The sequence below is a fragment of the Lytechinus variegatus genome, chromosome 16 (genome assembly GCF_018143015.1).
Source record: "Lytechinus variegatus isolate NC3 chromosome 16, Lvar_3.0, whole genome shotgun sequence".
NCBI classification, from domain to species: Eukaryota; Metazoa; Echinodermata; class Echinoidea; order Temnopleuroida; family Toxopneustidae; genus Lytechinus; species Lytechinus variegatus.
The window spans coordinates 16422254-16442325 of record NC_054755.1 but is presented as its reverse complement, the minus strand read 5'-3'; the positions used below and the strand labels follow the sequence as shown (position 1 = coordinate 16442325).

Below are 20072 nucleotides of genomic sequence, written 5' to 3'. Positions count from 1 at the left end.
TTGTGCAATATTGGCCTTTGCTCGTGGAATATTTCTGGTACTGAGCCGTCCAAAATCATAATTTGTTTATGTACATGTACTAAAGATGAACAGATATACATGTATGAAGAAATATAAAAATCTGAGCAATTTATAGGTAGGAAGCCTGTGTTTAAAGTTCTTGGCAGCGTGACTTTCTTTGAAATTTTACGAATTAAACTTGGGTTTATTTATTTGATTTATTTTTTTTTATTTTCCCAATAAGATACAGTGTAGTTCATGGATAATTTTGTTGTAGTATTATTTGTAAATTGTCATTTCCTTTCATTCCCTTATTATTCCAAAGTATACCTGTCCAGTATTCACAGGTGTTTACTACTTGTGTATGTACATACCCTATAGGGCATACAGTTTATTAATATTAATGGGTTTTATTGATATTACATCACAAATGTGAAAAATTCAAAAGGACACCACATTTCTTTGAAGGGGACAGTGAGCCCGGTCACTAGGGCATCCAAATATTAGAATTGGATTACTTACATGTATTTTCAAAGGGTATATAATGGTAAAGAGAAAATGTTTGATATTTCAATATCACATAATCCACATTGTTACATGTACATGCACTTTATCTAAATATGTAATGCTAACGAGGATGCACAGGTATAACATTTTTTTACTTCACATTTTTAATTCTTTGAAATGTATCATTTTCTGACCATTTGCCGATTGTATTTATGATCTACATGAAAAAGATATGTCCACTTAATTTATATTTATCTTTTTCACTTTTTTTATTTTTATCCAGACACTTGGTTTATGTTCATTCTACATTTTCTACTTCGGAGCTTTGAGTTCGTTATCACCCAGTTATTTATGGCTTCTCTTCTTGCGAGGACTGGTCGGGTTTGGATTAGGAGGGGCATCTCAGGGGTATGCATGGTGTCTTTAAAAAGAAAATTTCATTTACTATCCACTCATTTTAGCAGCGTAGGAAATACATGATGAGCGCTACCGGTGACCTTTTCCCTCTTCACAGCCAAAATTACCCAAATTTCCCAAATTGAATGCTTTCTTGGGACCATCTTTTGTAGTGTCGCCCCCAGATCTTAAACAATATTTGGAAAATATGTGGAAAATTACTTCTCTACATCCAGCAGAATACTGATATTTACATACACCAATTAATTGCTTGTTTCCCCAAAGAAAGAACACTAAAGTGAAAGAAATAGCTCCCAAATTTCAGTAATTACCCCAATGCGAAAAAAATTATAATGATCGCTAGAAAATGAAAGTATTTCCTACCTTGCATTTGAGTTTTGTTCATTATTTAGTCATTTGAATTTTCATTCTAGTCATATTTGTTTTTCATTGTTGTTTTGTTTCTTTATTATATGTATTGGGATTGACCTTTTTTGCGTAATTTTTTTAACCTTGTTAACTTTTTCATACATTATAATTATTACAATGTTGAATATATTATCGGTCTACCTCCATCATACATGTATGCATGTACATGTATATTTGGATCATTATCTGTGGAATTAATATTTTTCCAATGTAATGTTCCGAGGTGTGTGTTCCTTTCATCAATATGAAGAGGGTTTCATGAAACAATCATTTAATGATTCATTCATTCCTTCATTTTTCATTGATTAAGTTGTTAATTGTAAAAGAATTGGAACCAAGCAGCCACCTTATTGCTGTAACAGTCCTATCTAAAGGCGGTCGCACACCTCACGATTGGTCTGCGACCCGATTTCAAAATAAAATGTAGTAGAATATGATGCTAATATTGAGACTTGGAATATTTTCTGTATCATGTTCTAAATCATCGTACGAATTCCTATGTTCAAATCTGTGACTACATGTATGCTATCATCTTTCTTAGAATAAAAGCGAATTTAATATCTAGTCGTAATGACGTCATAACAGTTGTACGATTGGCTACGATTTGAAACTAATTTGGCCTTTACTCCGAAATAAAGCCTTGCAATCTTTGAAAATGGTTATATTAGTATTCTTTCAATTAATTTAAACCTCAAATAAAATGATATGTTCCATTCACATTTTCAGAAAATGAGCAAAATGCGATTTGATTTGTTCCAAAATCGGATCGCGAACAGTCGTAAAGTGTGCGGTGGCCTTAACAAGCATGATTCTTGTTTCTTCAACATTTTTCATGAACACTTTTCACTTTCATTCATTTCCTGTGTATGTGTACCTTTGTTTGTTTGTTTTGTTTAGAGTGACAATTTTAGCAGAATTCTTACCCTCGAAGACAAGAGGACTGTGTATTGCATTTCTCTCTGTGAGTAGAAATTATTTAAGGCCTTCTTACCAGTCTTAAGAATACAGGGTGCTACATAACTTTTTTGAAGTACAGTACGGTACTTGCCCGTTCAGGCAAGTAAATTTTTAAACAATGGGAAATTACTTGACTGAACATACTTTAGATTTTAAATCCTTCAAAACAGGCTTCAAATTAAAAAATTTATGGTTTTATTGTCTCACCTGCATTGCAGAGTGAGACTATAGGCGCCGCTTATCCGACGGCGGCAGCGACGGTGACGGTGGCGGCGTCAACATCAAATCTTAACCTAAGTTTTTTAAATGATATCATAACTTAGAAAGTATATGGACCTAGTTCATGAAACTTGGCCATAAGGTTAATCAAGTATCACCAAACATCCTGCATGAGTTTCACATCACATGACCAAGGTCAAAGGTCATTTAGGGTCAATGTACTTTGGCCGATTTGGGGGTATCTGTTGAATTACCATCATAACTTTGAAAGTATGTTGGTCTAGTTCATAAAACTTGGACATAAGAGTAATCAAGTATCACTGAACATCCTGTGCACATTTTAGGTCACATGACCAAGGTCAAAGGTCATGTGAGGTCAATGAACTTTAGCCATAATGGGGGTATCTGTTGAATTTACCATCATAACTTTGCAAGTTTATTGATCTGACTTTTGAAACTTGGACATAAGAGTAATCAAGTATCACTGAATATCCTTTACAGGTTTCAGGTCACATGATCAAGGTCAAAGGTCATGTGAGGTCAATGAACTTTGGCCACATTGGGGGTATTTGTTGAATTACCATCCTATTTCTGTAAGTGTATTGGTCTAGTTCATAAAACGTGGAAATAAGAGTAACCAAATATCACTGAACATCTTGTGCGAATTATAGTAGTTTTCAAAGTCAGCACTGCTGCTATGTTGAATCGCGTGATGCAGGTGAGACAGCCAGAGGCATTCCACTTGTATACCATTGTCTCCCATATTATATAATTAACATGTACTGATGTGCCTTGTATTTTCATCAAAGGGATTTTATCTTGCCCGCCATGACCAAAGTTAAGGTCAATATGCCGTTTAATTATCCTCTCTTCATATATTGTCATGTATTTTCTAGGGGACCAAGTCATATACAATAACATTCTCTCTCTTCTGTATTTTTGCTTGTCAAAAATGGAAAACTTTTTAAAATTTCATTTCTCTGTGAGAATTTTGCTTGCCCAATTCGGGCAAGTAGTTTTTGTTTTTACTTTAAACGCTTGCCTAACTCGTACTTGCCCCGAGCAACCAGGCAAGTGCGTATTTCGCTCCCTGTGTTAATCATAGGGACTGCGAAGTTTAACAGATCCTACCTTATATATATTTACAATGAACACAACCTGTTCATGGTGTTTTTTACATATTTCATTGTTTCCTTTTGTCTATTTAATCACTTTTTATTGCTATTTTTCAAAGTCATGGGCAAACTCTTCTGATCACAAACACTATTGAATCAATGAGTTTGATCAGTAATTTGTATGAGATTTGTATATAATAAGAGTATGAAATCAGGTTTTTGAGCAATTTGGGGTTTTACATGCACTTGGATAATGTTGTGTGTGGTAATTTTTGGAACTGCCTTCCTTGATGTCGCAGTGTTGGTATTGAAAGCTAAGTGATACCTGAAACAAGAAACTAAAGAAATTTTGCTGTGTGAGCTTTTCATGTTGATTTATCTCACGATACCCCCCCCCCTTTGACTGACAAGATTGAAAGAAAGAAAACATCCATTCAGCACACGCTCTGGACCTGTAACTCTGGTCATGGTCTATTGGTTCTGATTCATTTTTCCAACAGAGGGTTGTGGGTTCGAATCCTAGATCATGGCATGTTTTCCTTCCGTATGAAATTTACCCACATTGTGCGCTAGTCTTACGGGAGGAGAATTGGTACCCGGCATAATGAATTCCTGGAATGCTCTGAGCACTGCATATAGTAGCTTGAGGCAAAGCCAGGTTGATAGCTTGTATTTGCACCATGGAATGATGAAATTGAGATGGATAGAGCTATACAAATGGCTATTTTTATTGCTAATATAAATAGGAAATTCAAAACCAATCAGGCATAAATTATATTTCCTAATCGTAATCTTCTGTCCTCATTGGTGTCTATCTTATTTTCAAATTCTCCAGAGGTGTTGACTAGTTCTGTTTTGTGATTCAGGAATATTTCACCATTTTGCCTCATTTTTGCTTATTCAGTCCCATATATTGACATTTTTATGATTGTTTCTCTTTTTGTACACGTATGTAGGTGTTTTGGGTAACAGGAGTATGCCTCCAGGTGGTGCTATCATTGATTGTAATGCCTTGGCTGGGATGGCGATACCTCATGTTCTTTTCATCCTTTCCACTCTTTTTCTTCTTTTTACTGCTGAAGGTAAGTAGTCAATAATTCAGTTCAATTATTCTTTTTTTCAGCTAAAAAATGACATCGTAACAATTCAAAAATTGTGGTGAAAACGGGCTCTGTCAGGGTAGCGTTAGATCTGCCGTCTTGCAGTCTCCAGAACCCGGTCCATCCTCACTTTTATATGCATTGAAAGACAAGAGTCAGAACCACTACACCACAACACCCCTATACATGTATTAATTGATTGATTAATTGTAAATAATAGTAATAGTACAACTAAAAATAATAACAATGATAGTATAATAATGATAATAACAAGTTTTTATAAACTTTGATTTATTTCAGTTTGTTCCCGAGAGCATCCTATTCCAGCAAGGGACTGGAAATCTCGAGGGTGCCATGGCAACGCTTAAAGTGATATCTCAACTGAATGGGAGGCCGTTACCTCCTGGGCGTCTCAAAAGTAATATTGAAATCGTAAGTCATCTCCAGATCAGCCTGTCTTCTTTAATGGTGTCCTTAAAGGGATGGTCCAGGCTGAAAGTATTTATAGCTTAATAAATAGAGTAGAATTCACTGAGCAAAATGCCGAAAATTTCATCAAAATCAGATAACAACAAACAAAAAAATTTATTGAATTTTAAAATTTAGCTATATTTTGTGAAAAATAGTCATGAATATTCATTAGGTGGGCTGATGATGTCGCATGTCCACTTGTTCTTTTGTATTTTTTTATATGAAATTGGGTTTATTCAATTTTTTCCTCCAAGAACTAGAAAAACTTGGATTGGCAACTGATTTAATGCATTAGATATTTATTGCTGCAACTTGTTTCATTTGTAAGGGAGACATGTTATTTACACAAGTATGAAATAATGAAAAAAATATGATCTTATGTAATAACCTAAGATAACGGAAAGTGGAGATGTGACATCAGCCCACCTAATGAATATTCATGACGACTGTTTTCACAAAATATTGCTAAAGTTTAAACTTTAATAACTTTATTATTTGTTATCCGATTTTAATGAAATTTTCTGCATTTTGCTCAGTGAATTCTATTCTATGTATTAAGATTTAAATATTTTCAGCCCGGACATTCCCTTTAAAGTTCTGGTGAATTTTCAAATTGGGTATAATTAAGATTTTCTGGCTTTCCTGAGATATCTTTAAATAAAATGTTGTTTAGTTTGTGATCTTGTTATAGTTAAATTTTTTTTTCAATCCTAAAAAGATCACCTACATAAAGGTAACATGATTGTGAACTTGAACAGAGGAAACTGGCTCAAAAAAGATTTAATAATAAAAGGCATTTATATAGCACCATCTATCTAGAAATATTCTATCCCAAGGCGTGTTATTATTATTACCCAGGCTTCAGCTCGAGCTGCCTCTCAGCGCTCATGCATTCAAGGAATTAATCCTGCCGGGTACCCATTCACCTCGCCTGGGTCGAGTGCAGCACAATGTGGATAAATTTCTTGCTGAAGGAAATTACGCCATGGCTAAAAGGCTATTTTTATAAGGCTCTATGAGGAACCTAATCCAAGTTGTATTTTGTATTATCTTATGTTTTATCTTCTCTATATTCTGACATAGAAACCAAAAGGAAAGCTTGCAGAACTTTTTAAAAGCAGAGATTATACACTATCCACCTGCATTTTATTACTGATATGGTAAGTAGCACACTGATCTCAAAATTCTTTTGATGATTTGCTAACAAATATGTAATACATGTAGATTGTATAACACTTCATCTATTATTTGCATCCAAGATGAAAATCTTAATTAGATCTAATATGTATCTGTTATATAATTATCTATTATTCTTGGTATTGGGGGTTAATGGTAAAAATTTAGGAAAATTATATTTTGATACTGTAGGACCTGTTATTTCCGTGAATATTGACACATTACAAGAACTTGTGCGTGTGCCCACAATAGCAAAGCTTAGCTATTGAAAGCATTATGTGTGATGACCTACATGAGAAATCCACCAGCCAGACTGCAGAGCCGTATGCTAATGAGCAGATAAGCAAGATTAATTCTAACCCCTCTTCAAGGGGACAAAACCAAAGGGGAACAAAAATGTGGAGTGATGATGATTTGTCAGATTAAATTGTACAATGCCTACTTAGCTTGTACGCGATCAAATGGGAGGCTGAATGTGACACATTCGTACCGTTGCACACAAGACGTACCATCCAAAATGTACCATTGCACGGCTTTAGGAGGTGACGTCACAATGCGATTTCATTGAATAAGGTGACAATGCGCGTACAGCCCGCTGGCTAAATGCGCAATGCTGTCCAAAATCATGTGCGCTTGTGGGCCCAGCTTGTGGAATTTTGCTTTTCGCTTTCAATATTTTTGCTCCCTTTTCATAGATTACTGGAGGGAAAAACTGTTTTTGTCTCACCTGCGAAGCAGAGTGAGACTATAGGCGCCGCTTTTCCGGCGGCGGCGGCGGCGGCGGCGTCAACATCAAATCTTAACCTGAGGTTAAGTTTTTGAAATGACATCATAACTTAGAAAGTATATGGACCTAGTTAATAAAACTTGGCCATAAGGTTAATCAAGTATTACTGAACATCCTATTAGAGTTTCATGTCACATGACCAAGGTCAAAGGTCATTTAGGGTCAATGAACTTAGACCATGTTGGAGGAATCAACATCGAAATCTTAACCTGAGGTTAAGTTTTTGAAATGTCATCATAACTTAGAAAATATATGGACCTAGTTCATGAAACTTGGACATAAGGTTAATCAAGTATCACTGAACATCCTGCATGAGTTTCACGTCACATGACCAAGGTCAAAGGTCATTTAGGGTCAATGAACTTTGGCCGAATTGGGGATATCTGTTGAATTCCCATCATAACTTTGAAAGTTTATGGATCTGATTCATGAAACTTGGACATAATAGTAATCAAGCATCACTGAACATTTTGTGCAAGTTTCAGGTCTCATGAATAAGGTCAAAGGTCATTTAGGGTCAATGAACTTTGGCCGAATCGGGGGTATCTGTTGAATTACCATCATAACTTTGAAAGTTTATTGGTCTAGTTCATTAAACTTGGACATTAGAGTAATCAAGTATCACTGAACATCCTGTGCGTGTTTCAGGTCACATGTCCAAGGTCAAAGGTCAATGAACTTTAGCCGAATTGGGTGTATCTGTTGAATTACCATCATAACTTTGAAAGTTTATGGATCTGATTCATGAAACTTGTACATAAGAGTAATCAAGTATCACTGAACATCCTGTTCCAGTTTCAGGTCACATGATCAAGGTCAAAGGTCATGTAAGGTCAATGAACTTTGGCCATGTTGGGGTTTTTTGTTGAATAACCATCATATCTCTGTAAGTTTATTGGTCTAGTTCATAAAAAGAGGACATAAGAGTAACCATGTATCACTGAACATCTTGTGCGAGTTAGAGTAGTATGCAAAGTCAGCACTGCTGCTATATTGAACCGCGTGATGCAGGTGAGACGGCCAGAGGCATTCCACTTGTTTCATATTTTCGCTAGATTCCGAGGCGTTGTACAACACAAATAGCGAATATTCTTATTCGTGCAATGGTGCGAGATTTCGCATTCGGTGAAAGAAAGAAACGCTCTATTCAACTCGGCTAACGCCTCGTTGAATAGAGCATCTTTCTTTCACCTCATGCGAAATCTCGCACCATCGCACTCATGCCTATTCGCTATTTGTATATTGTCCTACAGATGTTTGATGAAATGTTTGCTTGGGCCCTGCCCCCATCTTACAAAGAGGTACAATTGATCTGAACAACCTCAAATGTCATAATTTTTTAACATGAAATTTTCACAATGTCCCTTGATAAATGACAAGTCCACCCCAACAAAATTTTGATTTTAGTTAAAAGAGAAAAATCCGACAAGCTAAACACTGAAAATTTCAATAAAATCGAATGTGATATAAGAAAGATATGATATTTTAAAGTTTCGCTGAATTTCACAGAACAGTTATCTGCACATCCTGGTCGGTATGTAAATGAAGAGACTGATGACATCATCCACTCTTTCTTTTGTATTTGTTATATGAAATATTCTAATTTTCTCCTCATTGTCAGGTGAAACAACAATTAATTCCTCACTGAACATGAGGAATTAGTATTGTTGATGATTCATATGATTCAGTCATGTTGGTCCTTATTGTGAAATCTGTAACAAAAATGAAATATTGTTTAATATGAATGCTGTATGAATATATTCTGAATTAAATGCATTTTTTGTTTTTAATTTCTTTGCAGGTTTTCTATGGCCTTTTTATACTATGGTATGGTTCTTATGGCCACTGAATTATTTTCATCAGGGAATACTTGCGCATGTGAGTCTAATTTCTGCACATTCTCAAACATATAATTATACAAATCTTGTGAACAGGTCCTAAAATTCATTACGGCATGTGGTGTGAACCATTTATTGTGGTCACACAGTTTAAAGCCTTCAGGTTTTATTAATGTATTTTTTTCTGCCTGTTACTAGTCTTCAGAAGGTGTGTTGCACCAGCCCAAGTATGCTCAATCTTGAGCTTTTAGCCCCATCGGCCCTCTTCGCGATTAATCTGGAGATTCAAGAAACACCATCGCAAGAAGAGCGATTCCTGCTCGAGCGAGGCATCGATGCATTATGGTCTGACGCCATGAATAAATAATCCAGAGTGTGTCTGCACCTGCTAATTAGCAGGATAATTCGTAAAACAGCATGCTATTTTGCAAATAATCCCTAGATGACTTGGGATTGCAATCTCGAGATTAATCCTACTAACTAGTACGAGTATTGCTTGTCCAATTCAAATAATCTTGAGATTGTTCAGATCGGGATAATTTGCCGGATCAGAAATATCATGCTAATTTGAAAACTCGGGCTGGTGCAGACGGCCCTTTTGAATGTTGGTGTTACTTGCTTTCCATAGTTGCGGTTGATCGGATCAATCGTAACTCTTTGTAAGACGAGCCCTGATGAAAGGATGGTTGCGGGATTCTTCTAGGAAAGACCCATCCCTCACTTATGGCATTAAAAGTACTCAAATACAACACTGTATTAATGTTTTTGCTGTCACATTCCTCCTATGCTAGATTCACTGAATTCTTTATTATTGTCTTTTTGGGGGGTAAAATTGTTTTCTTTTTCTTATGTTTTAGCTGAACCCGAGGCGGCAATTGAATGTTTTGCTGCTTGCAGATCACTTGATAAAAAAGGATATCTTCAAATTCTTGTCACATCCTTGGCAGAATACCCAGGTAATTAATGTATTGATTGGCATATCTATAATTCTATTAATGATACTAATGATAATACTCCCTGTCGCAATATAATAACATAGTCTCTTAGAGTGTATGTACACTGCTCACTCAACTGACAGGCTATAAACATTTAAAACCAATAACTAATGTAGCTGAAATAAACAATACAAAATCTGTTGATAACATAAACATACCTTTGAAAAATCATGAAATATCAGATCACACTGAAGATTGCCAACACAGATAAGCACATGTGAAACAGTAGGTTTATTTTCATTTGGTCCAATGCCAATTCGTACAATTGCCAACTCGTCTACTATCATTTGGTCTACCATCAGTTCGTCCAATGTCCACATGGTCTAATTTCCATTTCTTCCAATAACCAGTTGGTCCAATAGCCATTTAGTCTATATACCATTTTGTCTAATTAGACTAAGTGATATCTGTGCAATATGAGTGAAAAGGAATTGCATATTAGACCAACCGGGTATGAGACAAAATGGTGTTTAGATAAAGTGAGGATAGGACTGAATGGAAATTGGAATGGTTGATGGACAGAATAGCATTAGACTAAATGAAGATAGACCATGTGGTGAGTGGACGAGTTGGCAGTGGACGAATTGGCAACTTACCATAAAGTATGCATAGTATTATTATTGCTTAGAACAAATCTACACCTATATGCAATGCTTATTTCATCAGATTTCAAATAATGTGCCCTGTGTCCTTGCAATATTAATGACATGAAAATTGTTCTCCAACCAGGCACTGTCATTATTATTATCCTGGCTGTAGCTGGGCTGCCTAGGTGTTTTATCAAATTTCTTCCTGTTAGGTACCCATTCACCTCACCCAAAGTAAAACAATATGACTGGGATCAAACCCACGTCCCCCAGATTGAAAGACAAGAGTCATAACCACTAGATCACAGCCCCCTCACATTTGTGTCAAATTACCTTTTACACCTAATATTTTGCTTCCAACACTGAAACTTTGGCCACATGATGTGACCATATTCTTGTGCATATGAAAAATAAGTACTGTAAACACTTTTTAATTGTGTAATTAAACAACATGATACAGATATTACATTCTGATGCAAAGATTCTTATGTGACGGTACCACATAATTTGCGAAAAGGAGAAGGCTAATATATTTTGTTTTATAGTGACAGCCAGAGGTGGATCAAGGATTTTCCAAAAAGGAGGAGGGGAGGCACATTTGTTCAGAAAAAATTAACAAGCCCCCCCCCCCCAAAAAAAAAAAAAAAAAAAAAAAAAATTACTCCCAATTAATGGTGATTTATTTCAGCAAAAATTTGACAAGCAAAAAAGGTACTTACTTGCATAATGCAGAACATTCCCTATTAACAAATATTTGTTATGGCTCTCAAGGGGGGGGAGGGGCATGGGTCGGACTTGCCCTTACCTTGATCCGCCACTGGTGTAAGCAAATGTTTCCAGATTTTTTTTTTCATTTTTTTGCAGGAAGTATCATGACATTCATAATTATTGAGTGGTTTGGAAGGAGGAAAACAATGAGCTTTGAATTATTGATCGGCAGTATATTCTCTTTCCTGCTATTCCTATGCACATCAAGGTAAGTTAGGTACAGTGTGTCCAAGAAAAAAAGGTGCAATTTCAAAATCAAGTTGCACCAAATTTGTGAATGTTTTGTAACAATCTTTTCTCTTCCTTTCACTAAACATGCAATGAGGTTGAGCTAAGATTCACTAATGAGTGTCTGCACATATTTTATTCTGATATGCTTTTATTGTCTGCCATATGTATCATATACACTCAACAAAAAAAAGTTCTTGGACACTTAAAAAAGTTAAAATATTCCATATAGATATTTGATTAAAGGCAAATTATGGTATGTCAACATGACCAGACAATATTCCTCTTCCAGTATGACATGACATTTCATGTTAACAGTCATGCAACTCTCTCTAAAATGGATTTTCTTTTTTTCTGTAATGCAGTGTGTGCATTATTCTTAATTGAGATATATCAAACTTTATAAAGGTGATTGTATAATGCGTTTATTGGAGATAGCCAGTCAAGCATTTACATGTCATTCCTGTCTTAATTTGCCTGCTCTCAGCTTCCTTACCAAAAGACAGAGCTGTGTTCTTCACATAGGAATCCCACATCATCTCTAACCCTCACATTACACAGAACAATGGGGAAAGATGAGAATAGCTGAATGCACTTTTTGCCAGAGGACACAACATGCAACTTTGATTACCCCAGCTATAACTTGAGCTACCACATTTATCAGCAGTGCATTCAAGAAATTAGTTCTGCGAGGTACCTGTTAATTTCACCTAGGTCAAGTGCAGCACAGTGTGGATAAATTTCTTGGCTGTGATTTGAATGGTTTACTTCCAGTTTGTCTACCCGTCTACTATCCTTCAGTGTACCATCAGTTCGTCCACTATCCACATGGTCTAATTGCCATTCCATCCACTCACCATTCTGTCAAATATCCAGTCGGTCCAATAACCATTTAGTCCATTTACCATTTGGTCTAATTGGACTAAGTGTTAATTATGTAAAATGAATGAAACGGATATTACTTGGACCTACTGGTTATGAGACGAAGTGGTCATACATGAAATGGTGATTAGACAAAGTGATGATTGGAACAAATGGTTGTTAGACAAAATATTGTTGTATGGGATGCCATTAGACTTAATGAAAGTACTATGTGGTAAGTGGACGAGTTGGCAGTAGACGAATTAGCAATTTACCGATTCGAACCTGCAGCAATCTGTTTGAAAGTGCTGTACATGCACTTAGCGTCTTTTGCAGCAGCTTTTCCCCCACATACCCCATCGTTTTCCGTATGATGAATGTTAGAAGTATCGTAAAGACGCTTTCAGGATTTCTGTGTGAAAGTTGTGCCTTTGAGTTTTAATCCTACTTAACACTGCTACTTAACTAATATTTTATTTTAATAATAATAATAATAACTTACGCTTATATAACGTTTTTCATGAAAACATATCAAAGCGCTTTACAGCAATGTAGAACATACAAAATATACAAACAAAAGTGAAATTTTTAATAGAAATCATAAAACTCAGAGAGAGAAAAAAAATTTATTTCAATGATTTTATTTTTCAGTAATATACAAATGATCTTCATCTTCGTAGTACGAGCAATGATAGCTGGTTCCTTCCAAACGCTATATGTTTATACACCAGAGGTAAGCATTACTTTAAGAATTATTATTTCATGTATATCCAAATTTACTAGCCCATCAATCTAACAGTTCCTTTCCATTAGAATTTGTGTGTTTTTTTAATGTTTATAGTTAGATTGTTATCAGGGTTTCATCCAAGATTTCTATAAATGCTGAATATATGAAATTGATTGAAATACTGGTAGGTTTAAATAGTAAAAAAAAAGTTTTTAAAAATCTACAAGATAAAGGGGCACAAACTCTAGCTTGATAATTTTACTGATGACCCCCCCCCCCCATGTGTACAAGGAATATAAAGTTACAAAGCTTAATAACGCAGGCTGTTTTTAAATAGCATAGCATGGGTGGGTGCTGTTTTGCCCCCCCCCCCCTCCCCCCGATATCAGACATTGCCCATAGCGTAATCATCACAATTCTATTGTCAATTGTACCAAAGGTATTCAAATGTATTTTTTATTAATCATGATAATGCATAATATCATAATTTAGCTGTAAATCTTTATATGTAGCCCCAAAACTGCAACATTTTGGTCTTGACACTTTTAGGATTATTGTCAAACGTATATTAAAAAATGACATTATCAATACTTTTTCTTATGTATTTTATTGTTTTTGATATTTCTTATGTAGTTTCTAATCGTTAACACCATTTCAGTCTATAAATAACATGAAATCTATTGCTTTTGATCAGTAAATATAACACTGGCTACATACATAATTTGCATTGGAAATTTGACATGAAATCATGTTATTGAACAATTTTGGGTCTGACATGCACTTTAATACGAAATGTTATGTAGCTTCAAAACCACATACCCCCACTTTGCGAATTTGGTCTTAAAAGTTGCACAAGAGGTGAACGAAAAAGTCATTAAATGTCGCTGAGCAGCAATCTTTTCGCGTTCCAGAATTATCATGAAAAATGTTGAGGGGAGGAAACAGCCCACCCCCCCCCCTTCCCCAGGCTGGATAGGGTTAATACAACATTGCTAAATTGCAGGTGCACATCATAGCATGCTTATCTAAAAACTTCTTATCTGCCAACTGGAATGTGCATGTATTGTAAAAAAGAATGATGTAAATTATTCAAATTTTCCTACCTTTTAAAATCGGTTATCCGTTAAATTTCTGATTTCTGTGAATTTCTTGAAATGAAATACATGTGTTATGAATAATTTGTCTATGCTTTGTAAACAAAATCCCCATCTAACAAGTCCCTTTTCTTTGTCAGGTTTATCCAACCCATGTTAGAGCATTAAGTCTTGGCGTGTGTGTGTCATCATCAAGAATAGGAGCCATTCTTACTCCATTTGTAGCCCAGGTGAGTCCAACCACAGTGGAGGGAGTTATGATAATAATGATCATAATAATATAGCGCATGTATCCACCTTGATAGGTGCTTGAGGTGCTTCTATTTTACCCTGGATATGCTCGGCTACCTATTCTGGTGCGCACAGCTTTGTAAGGAATTACTTCCTGCTGGTACCCATTCCGAGTGCAGCACGTTGTGGATAGATTTCTTGCTGAAGGAAAAATGTGCATTGGCTGGGATTTGACCCTCTTGTTTCAAAGTCCGAAGACCAATCCACTGGGCCACAACACCCCACTATATTGTAGCTGGGCTTTTAATTAATACCTCATTATCTCAAAATTAGAAATAATTGGGGCAGCTCAGGCAAAATTTTATTTTAGAAATAAGGCAGTGGTGATGACCTCACATTGCTTGAAAACAACAGTCTGCTGATTCGTGTAGAGAACTCTCTGAAGGCAAAAGAATATTTATGTGATATTGACTGGCATTGATGAGAACATCAAATATATTGCAAGAAATTTATCCACAATGTGCTGCACTCAACCTAGGTGAGGTAAATGGGTAAATTTCATGATTTAAAAAAGAAAGGATTATTGCAATGTACTAGATCTACATCTATGATGTTGTGGCAATTAATCTTGATTTTAAATACTTTCTCATGAAATAATCGTTTGCTGCAACTACTTTCTTTTACCTTGAACTCATCAATTGTTCTGTTTATTGTCTATACATACATGTATTATATGCAGTATGCTGTATTATTGTACCTTTTTAATGGATGTAACAAAAGTGAATTGAAATGAATGGAGTCTTTAGATGTGGGCATTACTGTTCTTTTATGGGTGATGTATGTGATGTTCCCCAAAAGAAGAGTCAGTCAATATTATCATTATTATGGGTGTGGTGTTGTGTTGAAGCCTTGTAATCAGAGGGTCATGTGTTCGAATCCCACCATGGCCTAGCGTCCTTTGGCAAGGCGTTAATCCACACTTTGCCACTCTCGACCCAGGTGTTAAATGGGTTCCCGGTAGGATGTGAAAGCCTATATGTAGTATGCCTAGCAATTGAGTCTTGGAACTCTTGTTGGAATGCTCCCCAGGGAGTGGAGAAGGTGCGTACATTGTATGTGGGCATGCAAGGATCCGATGACCGGGGTAATAATATGTCTATAAAGCGCTTAGAGACGTCGTTCCGATGTATTAAGCGCTATATAAATGCAGAATATTATTATTTCCTACAACTAGATATATTGTAATGTGTAATTGAGGCTATTATTGGGAATAATTTACATGCCTGTTTGCTTTTCACTACTTCTGATCCCAGATCATTCATTAACTTAATAAAATAATCCAGTGCTAAGTAATAGTGACGTAAATTGCTACCCCAGTAGCAATTTGGAACCTGGCTTTGCCCACACAAAACGTACATGTATACATGCACTTTCTCTACTCCCTGGGAAGCATTCCAACATGTATTTTCAAAGTTAATTGCTTAGGCATACTACATTCATGTTTCTTCTTATTTTTTCAGGTAATGATAAAAACATCTGTGCTGACTGCCATAGGTGTGTACGCAGGCTTCTGCCTCCTCTCTTGCCTGGTGTCATTGTTTCTACCCATTGAAACAAAAGGAAAGATTCTCAAATAATATATGAAAACATCTTGTCCCATATTCTTAAGTCAGGGTTAATTTAAACTCAGGTCTAAAGTTGTGGTTTATTTATCAATAACCATCTGGGACATAAATTTCACAAATTATTGACAACTCCACTGGAAAGTTCAGGTCGGATCCCGGTGTGTTTACTTTTCATCCCATTTCACGTCATGGTGAAATGGGGTTCACCGGGTATAAAAGGACTGCTGATCCCATTGTTCTATGAAGTGAAAACATGTTTTATGTATGTTCTTGAAATGGTAAAAAAAAGGTGATTTTGTTCGTAAAATTTAACTTGGAATGCAGAAATGGAAGGTTTTTTTTTTGTTGTTTGTTTTCAAAGGTTAATTTGTACCCGTTTTCATGTAAAAATAAAAAGGGGAGTTTTCGAAATTGCGAAGAATGTACTTCAAACAACACGAAAAAAGGGGTAATTTATGACTTGGGGTACGATCATGCATTATGCCGTTGAATAGGAAGTGACGCCGTTGGGGACATCTCTTGATGGATTTCATGGAAGTTGTCAACAGTGACTTAGAACTGTCAGCTCCTCTCACAATTTGAGTTAAACCCTTGGCTGAAAAGCTCTAGTGTATTATGGCTGTGTCTATAATGGTACGTAGTAGTAGTAAATCCAAAGTTTTGAATCCGGTTTTGTCCATTGGAATAGTATGTCAAGGTCAGTTTCTTAGACTCTCATTTCAGGGTTTTGTAAGGCACACCCCCATCAAAATATAATCTGAGTGCCCCCTCCCTGGCCCCCCTGGGTAAGTCACCAGGGAAGGTTCTCTATTGTTAAAAAACAGTAATTTTGATTCGAAACAAGCAAAATTATAAAATTAGCTTATCTGAAAAGAGCAATCCTCCTTTATACATGTTTTGTCAAAATTTCAAGTTTAGTTGAAGAGAAAACAATTTTGTAAAGCAAGTTTTTGCGGATTGCTTGGAAGTTTCAGTGAGATTGCAAAATGTGTGATCTCATGCTCAAGGAAATCCTGAACCTCAATTGTTGGTTTCTCATTATTTTTTTAAGTTCTCCCTTGAAGCTCTTCACAAGGTTATAATTGGTAGATTTTGACAAGTACTGTATCATTTAATTTTTTTTATTTTTACCAAACTCAATAAAAATCTTTAAAAAATCACTTTCGGCAATGAATCAAGAACCTTGTGGGATATAATTGATAGATTTTGACAAGTACTGTATCATTTAATTTTTTTTATTTTTACCAAACTCAATAAAAATCTTTAAAAAATCACTTTCGGCAACTTATTTTTTGTTTTTTTTTTACTCTCAGTTTTTACACTCTTGTTTCAAATTTAGTATAGGCGCTAATAGTTATCATTTTTAAAATAGTGGATTAAAAAATTAGTGCTCTAGATACACATTTGTTGTGTTTGATTTCTACTGATAACTGTTATAATATCAAGTGCAATTCCTCAGCTGTAAAAAGCTGTGAAAGTTATCGCACTAATTATGTGTAGAGTGATCCTGAATTATAATTGTGTACACAGTGTTTATTCTATATTACTGAAATAGTGTATAAACTCAATGTGGATTCATCATGATGTGAAGTAATATTATCATAGTTTTCTATTTAACTTTAATTTGAATATGTATATGATAACTTTTATCTGTCGCTTCGTTGAAATCTCTATTTTATATTGTGAATTTTTATATTTGTTGACCAAAATTGAAGACTGAATGTATAAATCAGACACAGTTTTTTTTAAAGACCCTCATGTGTACAGATATCGATTGTCTTTCTCTGTCTATAAAACATTTTAATTTGACAGTGTTAGAAGGCCACAACATTAAATTTGAACATTCCAAGTATAAAACAGCCGGCTCAGTGGTTCAATGTCTAGATATTGTGTCTGTGCAAGAATCACAAATTTTCGCGCGCCGCATTGGTGCAGAAAAATCTTTTCCCAATTAACTTATGCACGTTGCTAATGGCATTTTTTCGCCCATGCAATGTGCGAGAGTGTGGCATTATATTTATATATCTATATATCTAAAAACCAGTGCCCCCCCCCCAAAGAAAAAAAATAGATCAAAATATTCTTTCAAACTTTCACCTGTATGCTTCTCTGTAAAAACAATTCTCCAAGTTGGTTGGATTCATCTTTACACAAAAATCTTCCAGTCACTAGCCATATCTATCTTGTATGAAAAATGATAAAAGCTCAGATGTCATGCTTGAAAAATTAGATTGCAATATTTTTAATGTTCTTTAATAAAATGAAAAGGTTGACAGTAACAGGCTGGGAAAGAAGTACTGCAAAGTGAAAAAGCTGGGAAATCTTTTACACATTTGTATTCCTAACATGAAGTTAAGCTATATTCACTGCACTGGCGTAAATCCTTGCATCACATCTATTGTGCAGGGGGATGGAACAATAGGTCACCCCCCCAAAAAAAAAAAAAATAGGTATGATGCAATGATTTACGCCAGTGATTCACTGTACCTCATATTTGATATTTGTGAATTAACAGATTCTACTGAGAATAAGTCACACCTCATAAAAGAGAGTAAATGTACAATTGGTATTAATTGATGTGACTTGCGCCAAGATAATTACTATTTTAGGGGCACTTTGTATTTGTGCTACAACCTTTGTAATGCCTCATATGTTCTAATATGTTAATATATCCTCATGTATCATAATTAGTTAGAGGAGATATATTTATATCAAATTCTAATATTTATATTATTTTGTAATAAAATTGGGACTAATTGGATGAAATAAATTATTGCAGTATTGATTCTGTCATTGATCTCTTTGCTCTTTTTTTTAATGGTAATGAAAGGAAATGGGTGCAAAGGAGGAGAGAAGTGGATGAAGAAGGAGGAGGAGATGGAGAAGAAGAAGAGAAGGAGAAAGGGGGAGAATAGGAAGGAGGAGGAAAAGGAATTACTTGTACTTTATATGTGCACTTCAGATAAAGGGAGAAAGAAATGAAAAGAATAAGATAAATAATTGATTTCTTTGCTTGGTTTTTTTTAATGGTAAAGTTTGCAAACAAAGGAAATGGGTGCAAAGATAGAGGATGAGGAGATGGAGAAGAAGAAAAAAAGAAAGGGGGAGAAGAGGAAGGAGGAGGAAAAGGAATTACTTGTACTTGATATGTGCACTTCAGATAAAGGGAGAAAGAAATGAAAAGAATAAGAATGAAAGAAATAGAACATTAAATGGATAATTCGAGTAAGAGAGGGAAAGATCTCATGGATCAGGGGCTGCATAGGTTTTTTAAGGAAAATTCACTGCATAGACCGGGTGCATAGATAGGATCTTATTCACTCTATCTTGCGGTATAAGAGTACAACACATAACACAAACCTATGCGTACATTGTATGCAAGGAGGTATAACTTCATATCAATCTAACATAACATTATGCAGTCTATTTACACACAAAAACAAACTGGTCATTTCACTAGCCTACCACCACAAGTACAGTGAAGGAGATGTATTAGTAGTAATTTATTACACGTTTTGATATCCAATTAACGGTTAGGGGAAGCCAAATTTTCATCTCAGTGTTACAAGGGAATGATTTTAAAAAAAAAAACAGGAATTCATTTGCATGCATGCCCAAGTGTGTGTTTTCATCATGCACTGTCTGAGAGGGTGGCAAATGTATTCATGTAGTAGCAAATTTAATTATATACAGCGATTTTTTTTATTTAATGGTTAGAGAATAAAAAGGGGAGGGTATAGGTTATTTTAGGAAGCAGAAATGTTCAACCTGTTATTATTAATAGATTGATTCATTTATTTTTTCATTCATTTAATTCACTCATTCAGTCATTCATTTATATGTTTATTTTTTTACTATATGTGTGATGATGTGTGGGGTGTCGCACATAACCACTAATTACATGTGCTTGCCGGGGTACTTGCCACTCATGGAAATAAAATATTCGTATGTGTGTGGAAAC

General features: G+C 35.3%; 1 protein-coding gene across 1 annotated transcript in view; it reads left to right on the top strand.

Moving 5' to 3' along the window:
- Positions 1–17304, top strand: part of LOC121430007 (synaptic vesicle 2-related protein-like) — a 29195-nt gene extending 11891 nt beyond the window's left edge. The window contains exons 4-14 of the mRNA XM_041627275.1: positions 791–915; positions 2230–2293; positions 4580–4705; positions 5024–5155; positions 6278–6354; positions 8959–9035; positions 9853–9951; positions 11442–11553; positions 13086–13167; positions 14396–14485; positions 16007–17304. Of these exons, the coding sequence (XP_041483209.1) occupies positions 791–915; positions 2230–2293; positions 4580–4705; positions 5024–5155; positions 6278–6354; positions 8959–9035; positions 9853–9951; positions 11442–11553; positions 13086–13167; positions 14396–14485; positions 16007–16123 (1101 nt within the window). The 3' untranslated portion in view covers positions 16124–17304. The remainder of the gene's footprint in view (positions 1–790; positions 916–2229; positions 2294–4579; positions 4706–5023; positions 5156–6277; positions 6355–8958; positions 9036–9852; positions 9952–11441; positions 11554–13085; positions 13168–14395; positions 14486–16006) is intronic.
- Positions 17305–20072: the final 2768 nt, after the last annotated feature.